General features: G+C 43.2%; 1 protein-coding gene across 3 annotated transcripts in view; it reads left to right on the top strand.

Moving 5' to 3' along the window:
• The window catches only part of LOC147033349 (uncharacterized), a 92,564-nt gene that overhangs the window by 28,062 nt on the left and 46,058 nt on the right, over positions 1-18,444 (top strand). For 2 of the 3 annotated variants that reach the window (XM_085871589.1, XM_085871590.1), the window contains one exon: positions 13,625-13,726. In XM_085871589.1, coding sequence (XP_085727715.1) covers positions 13,625-13,726 — 102 coding nt within the window. Of the gene's footprint in view, positions 1-1,829; positions 1,941-13,624; positions 13,727-18,444 lie in introns of all 3 variants that reach the window. The other variant, XM_085871588.1, reaches the window with a different exon arrangement.

Genomic DNA, 18,444 nt, shown 5'->3' with positions numbered 1-18,444 from the left:
TGGCAGTTTGGCCCACTCTTATTGTGCAAACTGCTCCAGTTCTCCTGGATTTGAAGGGTGCCTTCTCCCAACTGCTGTTTACAGATCTCCCCACAGGTGTTCAATGGGATTTAGATTTGGACTCATTGCTGGCCACTTCAGAACAGTCCAGCATTTTGTCTTGAACCATTCCTGGGTGCTTTTTGAAGTGTGTTTGGGGTCATTGTCCTGCTGCAAGACCCATGACCTTTGATGGAGATCCAGCTTTCTGACGCTGGGTTGACCATTGCATTCCAAAATGCCTGGGTAATCTGATTTAATGATGCCATGCACACATTCAAGGCACGCAGTGCCAGAGGCAGCAAATGAACGAGAAGTAAATAGAACTTTGAGAAATGTTCTTTCAAATGCAGGAAACCACATCATTCTATCCCATGTCATTATTAACCTCTGCCATCGAAGATAGGAGGTTACTGTTTTCACCCCTATCTGTTTGTTTGTTTGTTTGTTTGTGAACAGTATTACGGAAAAACTCCTCGACGGATTTCGACGAAACTTGGTTGGGGGGTTAGTTATGGTCCAAGGATCATGCCATTAGATTTTGGACTTGGTCCCCCCCCCCAAAAAAAATTGTTAGAGAAAAAAAAAATTTTTTTTGCATTTCTACATGTTTTAAGTGATTTCCACCCCCCCACCAAAAAAAAATTGTTAGAGAAAAAAACATTTTTGCAACTTTTGTTTCAACAAAATTTCGATTTCTTTTTTTTTGCATTTCTACATGTTTTAAGTGATTTCCAACCCCCCCCCCCCCAAAATAAATGTTGGAGAAAAGAACTATAACTGTCAGCACTGTTGACATCATATTTAATGAATAAGATATAAGGTTCACTTGAGTGACCCAGCAGTATTGGCGGCGGAGGTTTTGCACTCTCCCGAGTGTTCCCCCTCTCGTTTTTCTATTGTACCAGTTTCATTTAGCAACGGAAATTTGTGGACACCCTGCATATTTTGATTATCCAACTAACTTGGGTGGTTAAACCATGCTAACTGGTTAAATCGTGGGAGATGCTAACAGCTTCTAAGGTATGGGTGTCATGTTTTGGTGGTTTTCATAAATGTACCTTAAAGATCTGTACAGGACATGTAGGAGCAAATAACATTGTGTTGTGGAATACCTTGGTTTTGAGGCTAAAGTGATTTGCATCACACCTCCTTTACAGTAAAGTACCCATGTTCTCTACAAGGTCTAGGTGCATGGAAGATAAGAGAGTGTCGACATAGAACAAAAAAGTAATTGAATGATAATGGGGCAGTGAGGGCACAGTTGGACAAAGTGAGCAAATAAAATAATGAATAATCAAAGAAGGCGAGGAAGCGCAGTAATCTGAAAGTAAGAGGGTTGGGCTATGTAAGCTGACATTTGTAGAAATTATCACAGGTCAGGATGGGTACGAGCAATAATTTGATGAGGTCGTGGTGCTCCCCCTTATTGAGGCCCTGGAGTGAAACATCTCCAGTAGACATGATACAAGTGCAAGAAAAGAGGAACAAGAGTGGAGATCACATTAAGCATAGATTTTGTGAGTTTAATGAGGAAGTTTTATTTTAAGAAAGCATGCATCCTTGGAGGTGGTGTTGGGGTTTTCAGGATGGAGAGAGTTGGGCCTTGTTGTCTTGTGGGCCTCGTTTGGCCTGTTTTGTTGCCCAACTGCCACATTGTTGGGATGACCACAGCAAGCATTTGTTTTGTTACATGAGGTGTGCTGCTCAGGACACGTTCACATGTTGAGTTATTGGTGTTTTACCAAAGACTACCTGTATTTATAAAGGGTGCTTCTTCTTCCCTCCAGATTCATTTATGAAGATGAAAGTGAAAAATGAAGTGGATGTAGATGAATGCATGGATGTCCCACAACTAAAAGATTCCAAACCTTCATTGCTTGAAAATCGTCATCATGAAGGTTTGAGTTAATGACCATATATTTTGTTTTTCTTTACAAAATTACCCACCACCATTTTAAATACCCAAATATTTGGTTATTTAAAATTTGTAATTTTTGATCAATGACCAAGAGAACTAGAATGGCACTCGGTAGAGCGCATAGTCTCGCCATCTATGCACCTGATTGTCGCATACATTGCCATTATTCATAGCTTTATTGATTACAAGCAAAGGTGCAACGCTGGGTATTCCCACCCCTTCCGCTGCCTCCTCCAACCCCACCCCCTACTCCCTCCAGACTCCCACCCCACCCCTTCCCCTCCCTCCCTGCCACCCCACACCCCCTACCTCCAAACTCTCACCCAAACTTTCCTCCTCCCATCCCACCCCTCCTTCAGGACTCCCACCCCACGCCTCGTGCCACCCCTTCCCCTCCCTCCGGACTCCCACCCCACTCCTTCCCCTCTATATCCATGCACCCATACCTAACCTCACCATCCCCTCCCTCCAGACTCAAACCTCCCACGTCCTCCTTAGGGTGCATCAAACGCCCCCTTTTTCCGAAAGTTTGAAAAACATAACTGCGATAGGACAGTTGTGTTCGAATACATGAAAAAATATTTCTCATTTTTTTTTCAGAATTTTCGGTGATCATCTTGGGGGTCCACATCGGGGTCAAAGTTCAGGCATGCAGCTCCTGCGCATTTTTCAGAATAAGTGTTATTTTTCACTGTATATTGATCAAAACTTGTATCTGGTGGTGAAATAATGTTGACATATCGATGTACTGCTCCTTTGGTGATGTTCCAGTGATATAGAGCCAATCAAATTTTCCGGGAAATTTGCCGGAGAAGCGGGAAACTGGTGATTTTTCCCAGAAAAAAAACAACAAAATAGTAACAAATGCTTCGGTTCTGTCTAATTCACGGCTTTATTACCCAAAATTATGTGTATTCATATCAAGGTACTCGTATAATATCATTAATGATCAAGTTTCAAGCGTTTCCGGAGATTCAGATTATCTTTTCTGTCATTCTCAGTGACTTGTTGCACATTCTGAAAGTGTTCTTCAGACCTAGCTGCACCGAGACAGTCCGTTCCGAGTTTTAGACGTTCAGCCGCATCATTAGTTACATTGAGTGCTTTGGTTTTAGATTTTGAATCCACATAGGCTGGAAGTGTTGCCCACTCACTCACTTCATACGTTAAGAATGAATCGTCCAGTTCAAGTTCTCGGAACACAAACCAAAATCAACTGAGACAAAGTCAAATAGGCTAGATGTCAGGTGAATGTCCTTGGGGAAGTGAGGCTTTCCGAAGTCTGTACCAAAGCGCCCAATAGGCAATAGTCCAAGTTCCTTTGTCCAAACTTTTACAGTCCAAACTGTCCAAATCGTCCAAACTTTTACACTCATGATCTGCCACGTGTCAAATTCTCCGGGAAAACACAATTTCCGGGAAAAAATACCATTTTCCGGGAAACTGTGCCAACAAATTACAAGCCAACCATCTTACAAACATCACCAAAGGAGCAGTACATTGATATGTCAGAATTATTTCACCACCAGACACAAGTTTTGATCACTATACAGTGAAAAATAACACTTATTCTGAAAAATGCACAGGAGCTGCGTGCCTGAACTTTGACCCTGATGTGGACCCCCAAGATGATGACCGAAAATTCTGAAAAAAAATGAGAAATGTTTTTTCATGAATTCGAACACATCTGTCCTATCGCCGTTATGTTTTTCAAACTTTTGCAAAAAGGGGGCGTTTGATGCACCCTAGTCCTCCTACCCCCACCCTCCCTCAGGCCTGGTGTTGGCTTAAGATCTTAGGGTCTTGAGTCCAAGACCGTCGTTTCTTTGAATTGACACTAGGTGGGTTGACTTGGCCTGTCATCCTTCGGGAAAATGAGTACCTGCTTACTGGTAACAGGGGGCATTGCACCAGCGGCACAGCCGCGCCCTCGAAAAATGATGAAGCCAACCAGTCACTGGCTGCATACAAATAAATAAATAACCCCTCCCTCCCTCCTCCCACCCCACATTCTTCCCCTCCCTCCGAACTCCCACCCCACCCCTTCCCCTCCCTCCCGACTGAACAAATGAAGACTCACATAGGCAATTCGGAACAACATTCATTAATCAGATTAACGATTTATTAACAAGGAGTTTTGCAATGGGCAAGGTTAATCGACCAAAAAACAATGACTAACCAGTATACATCAACGGTATCTGAAAGATACACAATGACAGATTATAATCGTTTCAAGAGAGTAATAATCAATGAATCAATTTATAACAGCAATATTATGACCTCCCATAATACTTTTACATGCTATTGTGCAGCATTAAAAAACTAACATGTATGATGTGGCCTGCCACGACCAGCACGTTATTCACACTGGATGGATGTAAAGGCCCAGTCACACCTTGACGTTTTAGCCAGCGATGGCAACGTATTAAAATGTATGTAAAACGCTGGCTTACGTTGAACTTTTGATGTTTTTTTTTTTAAAGATTCGGACGTATTCATAGCGACTTGGTCTTATGTATAACACATTGGTAACGGACACAACGTTTCGTTGTGTTATAGATAACTTATACCAACGAATGCTGAACCTGTTGTCGGCCTACACAACCGATGCCCAACGATAGTCTAACTTAGGCATATCACGTTGCACGCATCGCTGACTATGTCGTGACGTAGCCTATTAAAAGGCTGACGCACAACGATTCGAATCATAACTGCCGTAGAAATGGAAGTGTCAACATCGCGGTCACACCTTGGCGATCTTGCCAGCGTATGCCGACCTAAGAAAAATGTGTCTAAAACGTTGGGGCACGTCAAATACGGTATGAGTAAGTTTGGTATACGTGAGTAGAACGCTAAGGTACACTATCATACGTCGTAGTAAGTAGAGTACGTCAAGAAATTTTAAACATGTTCAAAATTTTACGACGTACTCGGCGTATGACACACGTTCCGCATGCGATGTGGATAAGTTTTACACACGATATGTGGACGCTTACACACGTCCACAAAGGCTACTTATAAGCTACTCATAAGTTGAAACACGTCGCGGTAATGTCTTTTTTACGCGAAACTAATTTCTAACTTATGTTTGACGTGCTTTGAACCAATTCTTTACGTCGTCCCAACACACATCGACGTATGTAGACGTATTCCAATGACGTCTTCCGGTCGACAAAAAATTTTTTTTTACGTGTTTCTAGCTTACAACTGCCATATAAAGACGTGTTCCCAGCAGTTTTGGGAATTTGTATATAAAAATGCTGCTCATAAAAGGGGAACCCAACAGTGTTTTCGAGTCCTTTTTGAGTCGATGTCCATGTCAGCAGTATCAGAAAAGTATTAGTATTAGTAGTAGTTTGTTCATGTTGGCAGTAGTAGGTGAGTGTGAGGGGGAGGGTGTGGGTTATGATGGATCGTCCTTGCGTCCACGTGTCCACGGGTAGGAGATATCTTTTCACCATTGTTTGAAGTTCTTCGCGGCTAATTTTTTATGGGGCTTTTTCAACAATGAGCTATGGCTTGTTTTTACGATTTATATCTATTCATAACGGGTTGGACAAATTCACAATGAACTAATAATGTGCATAGAGCGCTTCAATAACTTATAGATACGGTATACTAACGAATAATTATCGTGTAGCCGGCGTTCACAAACTATGCCCAACGATAGCCTAACTTATCCATATCGTGCGGCAGTTTATCTTTGCCGGTGACGTAGGATTTGCTATTCATAGGCTGCCACTCAACGATTTAAATGGCTGCATCTCCACTATTGAAAGTAGACGCTTGCGCTCAACAATGGAATTTTTTTTTACACTCAACGACTTTTAAACGTTACCACTCAGCTATTTTCATTGTTTACAATGAACGATTTAAATTGCTGTCACTCGCCTTTGTTTTTTGATGCTGGCGCTCGGAAATTTTAATCGTTTCTATTGAACGTGCTAAATCGCTCAAACTCCACTATTGAAAGTAGACGCTTGCGCTCAACAATTGGATTTTTTTACACTCAACGACTTTTAAACGGTACCACTCAGCTATTTTCATTGTTTACAATGAACGATTTAAATTGCTGTCACTCGCCTTTGTTTTTTGACGCTGGGGTTTGGAAATTTGAAGCGTTTCTTCTGAACGTGTTAAAACGCTCAAACTCGACTATTTTAAATAGACGCTGCCGATGGACAATTGGAATCATAGCCAAGCTAGACATCGAAGTGTGAACATCCTCGTCATGCCGAAGAAAAGTTTGAAGAATGCTGCAAATAAGTGTCCTGGCCGTGGCCGTGGACGCTGACGCAAGGACGATCCATTATACCGACGTCTTTCAGCCTATGAGTAACTTAAAAGTAACGTCTGTCGATGTGTGGCAACGATCGCGTAACGTGCCAACAACACGTTAATCATAGGTTAGAAATAAGTTTCGGGTACGCTAAACATTACCTCGGCGTGTCTCAACTTATGATTAACTTACAAGTAGCATGTGTTGACGTCTGTCAACGATCGCAGACCGTGCATACAACTTGTGGCCAGCGTAGCGGAACGTGTAAGTCATACGCCGGCATACGTCGTGAAATTTCAAGCATGCAAAAATTTGAGGACAACCAAAAAGTACAACGTTTAAAGCCAACGTACAATGACGTATGGCAGTGTTTTTCAGCGTGCTCTCAATGTTATCAAAACTTACCCATAACGTATTCAACATGTGCCAGCGTTTTAGAAAAAAAATTCAAAAATCGGCATACGTTGGCTAAAACGTCAAGGTGTGACCGGGCTTTAAAAGGTTAGATAGACTACAGGATGACCGCAGTATCTCTGTAGAGTGGATATCAACTTGGATAAATCACACGACAGTTAGAGCAATTCTTATTATATCTGTAATGCTCATGAAGCCGAAAGTACTCATCACTGTCACTCATCAATGATGCACACACAGTGATGCTTTATTACTGATAGCAGTATTACTACTAACATTTGATGCCGATTCTCGAGGTACCACAAGTTCATCAAAAACGGGCATGTCAGACATTCCCACAAATTGATGTATAATGTTACTACTAAAAGGGCACCCGGTAGAGTGCATACCTCCGCCGCGTAATGCCTGATCCATGAGAACATATCGGGCCCAATACATTTTTGAAATATCATTCGATATGTTGTTTTTGGCCCTATCTCTCAATGGTGAAGAATCACTTATAAAAATATTAATAATTCTCGTATCCAGATCTGGATGCAAACTATATTCCTCATTTATGCCTGGTGTTGGCTTCATGGTTAGGGTGGTGGGATCAGATCCTCCTCCTCTGTTGAATTAATACCAGGTGCGGTTGACTCAGTCTGTCATCCTTCCAAGGTCACCAAAACAGCTTTCTGGGATAATTGAGCCATTCGAGCATCCTTCGTCAGAATTGCGACCTGTCCAGGATTGTGCCCATTAGCCCAGGAGAATGCTAAGGCAGCACCAATGCTCTCGACCGAGTATGGTCCCAATCGATGGATATTCCTCCTGGATAGTTGATCATATGTATGAAGTTTCACATCGTTCTGTTAAGCGGTTATGGAGAAAAAGATTTTTGATGTTTTTATTTTCAATCCAATATGGCCACCAGACCATGTGACTGATGTCATAAATTTCATTCTTCACTCACTTTGGGTCATGGATCAGATGTAGGAAGTTTCAGATTTTTTGGATAAGGATTTTGATTTGGTATTTTTCGGTGTGGGATAAGGATTTTATTGTCAGGTCAGGCCAGATTAGATCTGTGACTTGCTTACAGGTACCATGTGGACCTGCATTAACCTGTTTAATGGTCAGGCTGTCGAAGACTAAACTGTCTCCTCCACCAGGTTTCCTGGTGAGGAGGGTGTAAGGATATGGACACCCAGCAGGATTAAAAACAAAACCTGTCAAAGGGCGGAGTAGCTCCTTGTGAGCCAACGGCCATCCGTATCTAATGCCCAACTGTGTCTGCAGACATCCTGCAGTTGGGCTACTTCTTTGAGGAGGTTGGTTATCAAGATTTGCACTCCGGCCACCGTAAAACACTTCATTCCACAAAACCAACAAATGCAAAGAAAACTGAAAACCCACTCCATGGGAGTACCTCCTGTGCTGCTGCCCTTTTCAGGGCAGCTCACTGGATGATGGGATTGGGGCAAAGCCTTTGGGACCCCCATTCCTTGATGGGAGAAAAAGCACTGGGTAAACTTCCTGGATCAGATTGCGGAAATGTGTGGCAGAGTGGAGCTGAGATGTCGTCCAACAGATGGCGGTCTCCTTGCGTTAACCTGAAGCGGTCCCTTCGGGTGGGTGCCTGGATTGTCCCATCTCTAAGAGAGGATGATCAACTGTCTCTATGATTATCTGAGCTCAAGCGTTTGAACATCGGTATTTCAGCACTCTGAGGTTCAGAAACAGGATGGTGGTGAGATCCATGGTGGGTGGTTACCACTTACTAATAATCTGGTCGCTTTGATGGTTACCATGTCCAAGGAGTTTCTGTAGTTGTGTCCAATAAGCCTGCTCCAATGATAATCGAGGAAACTCTGGTCAATGAGCGTATTTTGAGATAAAGGATTCATCACTCATTGGTGTCGTTTCCCTGGTCTCTGAATATGCTCTGACTGAGGCGAATTATCTCACCATGAAGGACACATTCTGTGGTTGACCAGTGCCCCAGGAGAGATACTCTTTTCATCTTGGAGGATTGCAATGCATCGACTGGCACTGATGGGGATGGTTATGAGATGTGTTGGTTCCGATGGGTCTGGAACTGTGAACCAGAATAGCACTAAGTTCCTTGACTTTGCAAGAAGTCATGGACTTAGAGTGGCTGGTTCATGGTTTCAATGCCCACAGGCTCATTGCTGGACTTGGCATTCCAACGCTGGTGGTGTGGCAAAGGAGATTGACCATGTGCTCAATGGTCGCTGGAGCATGATCCAAAACTGCAGGGTCTATCGGAGTGTTCTTCAACAGTGACCACAGGCTTGTTATTGCAGCTTCAATGTAGTAGAATGGTACCATCCCAGTCTTGGCTGGATGTTGGCAAGCTCAAGGAAGAGAGGGTAGCTGAGGAGTTTGCGAACAGGCTGAGTGGGGATTTGGGGGGGTCTGAGTGTTTTGGGGAATCCTGAAGAGTTGTGGAGTGCCTTCATGGCTACCATCCTGGATGTTGCCGGTGGATGTCTTGCAACTCACTGTTGGGCAAAGAACAATTTTATCTATCAAGGGACACAACATACCATTGAACAGTCGCAGGGCCAGGCTTAACGGCAGAGCTGATCTGTTCATGGAGTGGAGACGTTCAACTGGATGTGCGCTGAGGGTGGACAAGGAGGCCTATGTGTGAAAAATCTGTGAGGGGGTAGAGCATCACCTGTGGTCAAGTGATTCTCCCTGCTTTCAGGGGAATTCGTGCATTGCGTTCTTCCAAGTCCATCCCTCAGTGTATTGCAGTTAGAGCGGAGGGTGGTGGACTCTTGACAGAGGAGTCAGAAGTGAAGGTCCGCTGGGCTGTTGACGTTGAGCGGCTGTACCAGGCTGACCCACCAACTGTTGAGTTTGATGTCAGGAGTGTTACTATCTTTATTGCTGACCCTCCAATCAACTGTGAGCCACCTTCGTTGGTGGAAACATAGGTTGCTGTGAACCATTTGAAATGGGGTAAAGCTCCTGGGATCTGTGGCATCCATGCCAAACTTCTCAAGGCTGGTGGGAATTCTATAGTCGTATCATTGCATGCAGTTCTGTGCACTTTTTGGAACACAGGTATCATCCCGACTGACTGGAAGAGGGGCCTTGTTGTCCCTCTTTGGAAAGGGAAGGGTGATCGCCAGGACTGCAACAACCACCGAGGGGTGACGCTGCTCTTAGTGCCGGGCATCGTCTTTGCTCGGATAATTATTGATGGGGTTCGCCATCATCTGCTTGAGCACCAGTACCCAGAGAAGTCAGGCTTTACACCAAAGAGGTTAACATTTGACCATATCCTTGCTCTTCGGGTCCTTAACGAACGCTGATGAGAGTTTCAGCAGGGGCTGTGCTTGCAGCCTTTGTTGATCTCTCCAAAGCCTTTGATTCAGTGAATCGGGATGCCCTCTGAAGGATTCTTGGTCTTCATGGGGTGCCACCAAAACTGCTCAATCTGATGTCTGAACTATACTCTGGTACTGAGAGTGCTGTGAGATGTGGTGATTCCATCTCTGACTAATTTCCAGTTATTACTGGAGTTCATCAGGGGTGTGCATTGGCCCCCACACTTTTCATCACTTCTATGGACTGGATTCTGGGGAGGATGTTGGAGATCAAGCTGTGGTGCATCATTTGGGAATGTCAAGATCTCTGACTTTGATTTTGCAGATGATGCGGTCATCTTTGCAGAGACTCTAGATATCCTTTTAGGGGTCCTCACGGTGCTGAATGAGGAGTCTGAGCCACTAGGATTACGGGTTTCCTGGGTCAAAACTAAGATCCATGCTTTCAATAACATCTTGGATGTTGCTATCTTGTCTGTACCTGCTTGTGGTGAGGATGTTGAGGTCACGGACAGATTCACTTACCTTGGCAGTGATATTCATGCTTTCGCTGGCTGTGAGCCAGAGGTCAAGGTGTCTGGGTCAGGCCTGGGGAGTCATGAATTCACTGGAGTATGGGGTGTGGTGCTGTTTGTACCTGTGTAGGTGGATGAAAGTCTGAGTCTTCAGGTCCTTGGTGCTTCCAGTCTTGCTCTATGGATGTGAGACTTGGACTCTGACCAGAGATCTGAGAAGGAGACTTAACTCCTTCGGTACCAGGTCTCTTTGGAGAATCCTTGGCTATCGCTGATTGGACTTTTTGTCAAACGAGTGGTTGCTGAGAGAGACTCAAATGAGATTTGTTACCTGCAGAGTACGTGAGCGTCAGGTGTGGCTGTATGGACATATGGCCCGTTTTCCTGATGCTTATCCTTCTCACCAGGTTCTCTCAGTGAGGGAGCTTTGTGAGTGGAGGAGGCCAATGGACCAACCACATGCCTCGTGGTTGCAGCAGGTTGATCAGCATCTCAAGGAGGCAGGGATGGGTCAGACATCTGCCTGTGGGATGGCTAGAAGGAGGCCTCTGGAGTACTGGTGGAAAGTGGATGCAGCGACGCGCTGCTCCGGCTTGAGGTCAAGGTGCATGTTCCCATTCCTCACCTGAACATTTTGATCCAACGAATAATGGCTGTAATACCGTTTCACCAATGATGTCATCGTTATCACCTTGAATACCCCACTGTGAGTTGATGACATACGCCAAGCATCTACTTTTTTTTCGTTGAGCGGTTTCGAAGAAGAATATTTTTTTCGGAGAAGAAAGAATAAGTCAAAATTTTTCCCTTTAATCCAATATGGCTGCCACACCATGTGGCCTTTGACAGATGACTGAGTTGTCAATGAAATATTCTCCATAGGGAGTCCCTTCAATATTTCAGGTTTCACATGAATCGGCCAAGCAGTTTCAGAGAAAATATGAATTTCAAACCATAAATACAGGGTGTGTCAATAAATGGTTAACCACTTCAAATGACCTTTGTACTTTTCGTCATTTTTTTGTTTTTGTTTTGTGAGAGTGACCTCAGGAGTTTTATTTTTATTTTTTGTCGAGAAGTCATTCAAGCATAACCAAAGTATTCTCCAGAAAAAATGACTTTCTACAGAGCAAAGAGTAAAAATTGTCAAGTGGTATTTTGAGACCAAATCAATTGCTTCCGTCCAGATGAGGTACTCTACTGAATATGGAGTGCATCCCAGAAACAAGCCAAGCAAGCCAGCCATTTGGAAACTTGTGAAAAAGTTCAAAAGTGAAGGGACGATTCTCAACATTATCAAGGGAAGGTATTGTCGCTGAAGAAGTGTATGGTGTGAAGGAAACATGGAACGAGTTTGTGAGTCAGTCATGCAAAGTCCGAAGAAATCGCATCGACCAAGATCGGCTGAACTGGGTCTCACTCCCAGCAGTATCTGAAGAATAATGAAACAGGATTTAAACCTCTTTCCTCACCACATCACAACAGCCCATAAATTGACCGATGGGGATAAAGCAGCACGAGTCGCTATGTGTGGAGATGCTGCAGCAGAAGATGGAGGCGAACCCAAAATGGATTCGCGGTGTGGTTTAGTGATGAGGCACACTTTCATGTCAATGGTGCTGTCTATTCACACAACAACATTTTCTGGGGCAGTCTATGCCCCAGATGAGGTTGAAGAGAAGTCACTTGAGGGTTGGAAAGTCACTGCTTTTGTGGCTGTTAGCTACAGAGGTGTATTTGGGCTGTATTGGTTTGAAGACAAAAACGGAAGAATGGTTACCATCAATCAAGAATGATACCGGTCGATTGTCAGCGCTTTTTACGAAGACTTGAAGCAATTGATGAGCACTGCAGCCTTCCGGTGACAGTGGTTCATGCAAGACAGTGCTACCCCACATACAACGAACAAAACGATTGCCTTCCTGCATCAAAAATTCGGACGAGTTCTCAATTTGCATATGGAAAATGAATGGTCACCACACAACCCCAACCTCCATTCGCTGGATTTTTTTTTCCTCTGGGAAGCTTGTAAGGATAATGTCTACAAGGAACACCCCAGATCTGAACCTGATCTATGGGCAGACAGTAACCATTAAAACTTGCAGAAAGGTCATTGAAAACTTTGCAATTAGTGTGAATGCAAGTTGTGTGCGTGGGGGTGCTCACATCGAGCATCTCAACTAAAAGCGCATTAACACATAACTAGTTTCATTTCTCCATGATTTGGTTTTCATTTTATGAGTTAATTTTTTGTTTTATTACTTAATGTTTCGGTTAAAGTTTTGAAGTGGTTAACTTTTATTGACGCACCCTGTATAATATAGACGTACACACACACACACACACACACACACACACACACACACACACACACACACACACACACACACACACACACACACACACACACACACACACACACACACACACACACACACACACACACACACACACACACACACACACACACACACACACACACACACACACGCGTTACAACAGTCTCGCAACCCCTTTGGGTGAGACCAATTATTATTAGCCACTCTGGCAACTCAATTTGTCATCGGCCCGTTCACCTCTTCGCAAAGGAAACCATTATTTTTAACCAAAAATAATCTGCCATAACGGTGTCCTGCTATTTATTACAAGGGATGTGTTGTGTTGTATTGGAGATTATCTGTAGGTTTTCTCATGCAGTGTATGTTTTGAAAGGGAAACTGGCAAATTTAGACTCATGGCTTGAAAAATTTGGAGTTTCATCTTCTCACTATCTTTTTTTTCTTCTCTCAACTGCCAAGTTAATGCTGATAAATTGCTGATCCAGTTAAGCCAGTGCATTTCTTTCATTGGAGACCTTGGTTTTGGTAATGCTTTACAACTGGTTGGCGATGCTCGTCATCAGGCAAGTAGCTTGTTTTCTGTTTTAGCCTCAACTTGTTTGGTTTTATACAAAACAACATACTTGGCCTGGGACTGGAGTATTGGTATAAGTGTGACCGATTTATTTCCTGCATGAGTACTTCACTTTATGAATCATCGACTCAGGAAATATGAGGTTCCTTGTGTTTGATGACACACGAGTCCCAACATTTTACAATCTGTACTTTTCTTTCAGAACTATTAGAAAAAGTGAAGACTGAGCCTGATACATTTCCACATGTGGATACACAGGAAACCAAAGCATGTCAGGAGTCACAGCTTGAAAGTCATTGTGAAGGTTTGTGGCAAATCTCATACATGTTGATTTAGATATCTTTCATGATATTATTTTGGACAAAGAACATTTTACAATCCATAACAGTCATTAAACATGAATTCATTGCATCAGTCAGTTGTGTATTTCTGCCAATTTTGTACAGGTAAATAAATAGCTTGCTCTTTTTTTTTTTACCTTGTACTCAAGAATAAATGTGGGTTTCTTGATGTAAATTTATATATTGCCCAGGAGAGGGCAGGATGAGCAAGGCCAGATGTGAGCTTTAATGTAATGGAGCCCACAAACCTGCCACTGGTGGGAGAGGGATTCCTTGGGAATCTGCTTCCTGCCCTGAGATACCAGCGGTGCAGAATGCCTTGTTTTCATCCTCCTTGAGGAATTCATGAGCCTCAAGAGGCTCAGGAATATATGTATATATATATATATATATATATATATATATATATATATATATATATATATATATATATATATATGTATTTTTTGTATACCTTGTCGAGGCTTGTATGAGAGCGAACACACAACGCACAGCAAGGGGGGCATGAGACAAGAGGGGCGGGAGTGGGAAGGACAAAACAGTGGGGAACAGACATTAGGAGATCTGTGGAAGGGAGAGGGATGGGGTGGGAACATGGGGAATACAAGATGGACATTACAGGGACTTTCAGGAAGGAAAGCAGGGAATTTGAAGGAGGTGGACTTGGGTGGCTTATTGGGGGTTGAAAAGATCGAGGATTTTGCCATATAGTCCATTTGCCGTTATTATGTGTTCCATTGTCAACCTTGTTGATGTGGAAAGTGTATGGTTTTATGATTGTTTTGGACTAACATGGGTCCATTAATAAAATTCAGGTTGGTTGCCGGGGTGGCTACCTTGGGGAACTCCTGTAATTTGCATAAATTCAAGATGGCTGCTACAGGTCAGACGATGGGGCTAAGTTTTTAATCGGTCCACATATAATCCTGTGTAATACCTCTTTTCCATATGATTTTAACATGAGGAATTAAATTTTGGGGTTATTTTTTACGTTCAGGAATAAATAGAGGTTCACATGAAATGTCCATGACTATTTTCTGCTGAAAATTATGCAACACCAATGTAAAAGTGAAGTCATGAATGGTTCATAACAGTATGTTGATAATCAGAAAGCATACACATTGTCATGTCATCATTTTGGACATCTTAAGAACAGAGGACATAGAGCCTAGTAGACAACTTACGTATTGTTCATTCCCATTCATTCTACTCGCCCCCTTCCGTATCCTCGTCTCTTTCCAGTTCTGCTTCGACACTCCCTTCTTCCACTTCACTTTCACTGTCCTCCACAGTCTTGTGTGGGTTGAAGTACTTGTCACTGCAACCACAAGTGCAGGAGATCTTTGCATGGTGACAACTGCAACTTGCAGTACTGCAGGCCTTCCCCTCTGCTTTGCATCCACACCGCACAACATCCATGAGGTCCAAAGGGGCTGGTGGAGTAGCAGAAGTTGCTGGCACTGGGATTCCATTTCTGATGTCCCATCCATATTTTGTAATGTTAAGTTCAAGTGGGGCCTGTTGATCAGCTGATTTTGCAAGTACTGTCTGTAGATGTGCACGCAAAATATGTAGGAAGAGATTGATCTCAGTTGGAGGTAATGCCATGAGCTTGAGTGGCTTGCCAGACTTCCTTGTGTACATATAGTACCTCATCTCACTCATCGTGGTACCTTCTGGCTGACCATACAGGGCACAGAAGAATGTCCGCCCTGCTTCCATGAGCTGTTCATGGCTTGCGTTCAGCTCGCCAAGTGCGGAGTACAAACCAGGGAAGTTGCCAGCTCTCAGTGTCTTCAGGGCTGACACTTTGCCCTTGCCGTATGGGTATGACGTGGTATCTGAGCCATTGATGTAGTGCATTCCCAAAAGCTGCAGACACTTGGGGCCAAGCTGGTCACAGGTGGTGTTGATATCCCAAATTGCTCCATCCCACCTTTCCATCTGCACTGTGGCCTGGATATTGCGCTGGTAAACCCAGTAAACCATCAATACAAAAACATCAGTGTCATCAGAGAGGATACGTATCACTCTTGCATTACATTCAGCAGCCATGAGCTGGTGTGAGATTATTGTAATGTCTGCTTCATCAAGGTTGAACGCACCATGGCTACGGCTCTCCACAGTAACTCTTTCACCAAAGTTATAGGTACTCAAAACCTTGGACAGCTGCAACTTGTTCTGCTTGTTTTTCAGGATGGTGTCTCGACTAGGCAGGGGTGTGTTTATTGTGAGGTCATAGGTGATGGAACCAATGCCAGCACGCCTCACTCGTTCATGGTCCTTTGCAGAAACATCATAATATTTGTCAAAGACCAAGATCTGACCAGCAATGGTAGACAGCCTTGTCTTGATGGACTCAACTAAGACTGACACAGTTCCCCTGAAAGGCCAGACAATATGATGGAGAAGTTGGCTCACGTCAACAATGGTAACATCTGGTTGCAGAGGCTTTTGTGCCTGAACACAGAGTTTGTGTGCCAGTGGTGCTTTGTTGCCTTTCCTTAAGCACCCATATTCATCAATCAGTGAGGGGGGTACTGCGCAGAGCTCAAACTGGAAGATAGGTCTGAGCTCCATTTGTCTTTGCTGTCCAATAGTCAGCAGCCTGAGGAAGATGGTTTCTAGATCAAAGATCGTCTTGTCCCCAATTTTCACTCCTTTCTGTAAGTGCTCCATTGTCTTGTTGGGGCATGAGATGGTTGCATATAATCCACCTGGAAGGGATGCATGGAACTCTGCAACCATTTTCTGACCTATAACCACGGAATCCTCAACATTCACTTCAGCTTCTCGGGGAGCAATTCGACCATTGGCAATGTTGTACAGATGTGGTGAGTGATTCTCAAGAGGATGAGACACATTCGACAATTCAAGTAAAATCCGGCGCCTATCATCTGCATCAAGTTCTCTCCTCTTCTTCCCCTCCTCCTTGTAACGTGGTCTGATTCTTGTGTCCTTTTCTCTCACTTGGTCTTCATTGTCCTTGTTTGAGGAGTCAGGGTAGATGTGCTCCATTGTATCTGAGATGTAGGCAGTGACAGGAAAGGAATCGATCCACTCTGCTACCATTTCTGGAGAAAGAGTCATACCCTTGAGGCCACCCTTGCCAATTCTAATAGCAGTTTGTTCACTGAACTGATCAGAGCTCACACCATTCCAAATGCCTTCCTGGTGACGACACACAAAAGCACCTGATATGAGCTCTGACTTGGCATCTGGTGGCAGCAGATAGCGCATCTCCAGAAGGTGGTGGGTGATGTAATGGGCATAGTGATGGTGACCACCAACAAAGAAGTTGAATTAGTTAGTAACAAACAAAACAATGAATTAGTAACTCGCATTAATGTCGTATGTGAGCGTCCAGTTGTCAGAATAGTGACCTTGTTGTCATTAAAAATGTATCTCACACGGCAAACAATTGCCAGGAACTCGAACATTGACCTCAAATTTACTTCTAATCACAAAAATAAGGTTAAATATCGATTCCTCATGCCAAAATTACATGGAAAAGATGTCTCATGTGTAATTTTAAGTTCATTACCTAAAAAGTTATATTTTCAGCCCGGTCGATGACGGCCATCTTGTATTTGCGCAAAAATAACAGATTTCCCCATGGTTGCTATCTGGGCAACCAAGCTTAATTTTGTCTATGCATGCCTGTGAACAAGAAACCACCATAAAACCATACATTTTTGAGGACAACAAGGTTACTTCTCTGGCAAATGGACTAATAGTTTTCTGAATGCCAAAGCTCCTTGGAGAATCCTCAGATGGCGACTAACATTTCATTCAAGTTTGGAGATAGGATCCTTCCAGAAAAGGCTATAGAGCAGGAGCCAAGTGAGATTTAATGGTTGCGAGAGTTCTAAAAGGTTTGAGATGATTGAGGTTTAAAGTGACCCTAACTAACCACAAAAACCACATTCTTAAGTAAATCTAATGCGGGATGAGATAGGGGGTGCCACTCGAATTACCCCCAAAATGCCATTTAATTGTTGTGAAAGTTCCAAGCATAATTCCTTTGCTATTTGGTACAAGACATCTCACTGATCCCAAATCCATTACTTAAGAAAAAATATTTTGTGGGAAAGCTAATTTAAGACGCATGCTAATTAGGGCTAATTAGCCATTTAATTGCTCTTAAAGATCCATCATTGGAACCAAATGCAAAATGTAGAGTAAAGTCCCCTGATTTAGAAGCACAGACTTAAGAAGAAAAAAAATGTGGGAAAATCCACTTAAGATGAGGTCAAACGCTAATTAGGGCTTAATTAGCCATTTCATTATTCTGAAAGATCCAAGCATAATTCCTTTACTATTTGATAGAGGACATCTCACTGAGCCCAAATCCATTACTTAAGAAAAAATATTTTGTGGGAAAGGCCATTTAAGATTCATGCTAATTATGGCTAATTAGCCATTTAATTGCTCTTAAAGATCCATCATTGGAACCAAATGCAAAATGTAGAGTAAAGTCCCCTGATTTAGAATCACCACCTTAAGAAGAAAAAATGTGGGGAAAGTCCACTTTAGATGAGGTCAGATGTAATCAGTCATAGGGTTATATTGTAATATCTGTATTCCATTTCAATGAAGCTAGCCTTCAGGATTGCATTCTTGCATACCTGTTATAGTATAGATCACATTCTTAGTGCACTGGATGTAGACAGGTCACAAA

Source organism: Eptatretus burgeri, chromosome 2, assembly GCF_056783735.1.
Source record: "Eptatretus burgeri isolate ZD-2024b chromosome 2, Ebu_testis_v1, whole genome shotgun sequence".
In the NCBI taxonomy this organism is placed as follows: Eukaryota; Metazoa; Chordata; class Myxini; order Myxiniformes; family Myxinidae; genus Eptatretus; species Eptatretus burgeri.
This window is presented reverse-complemented; position numbering and strand designations above follow the sequence as displayed.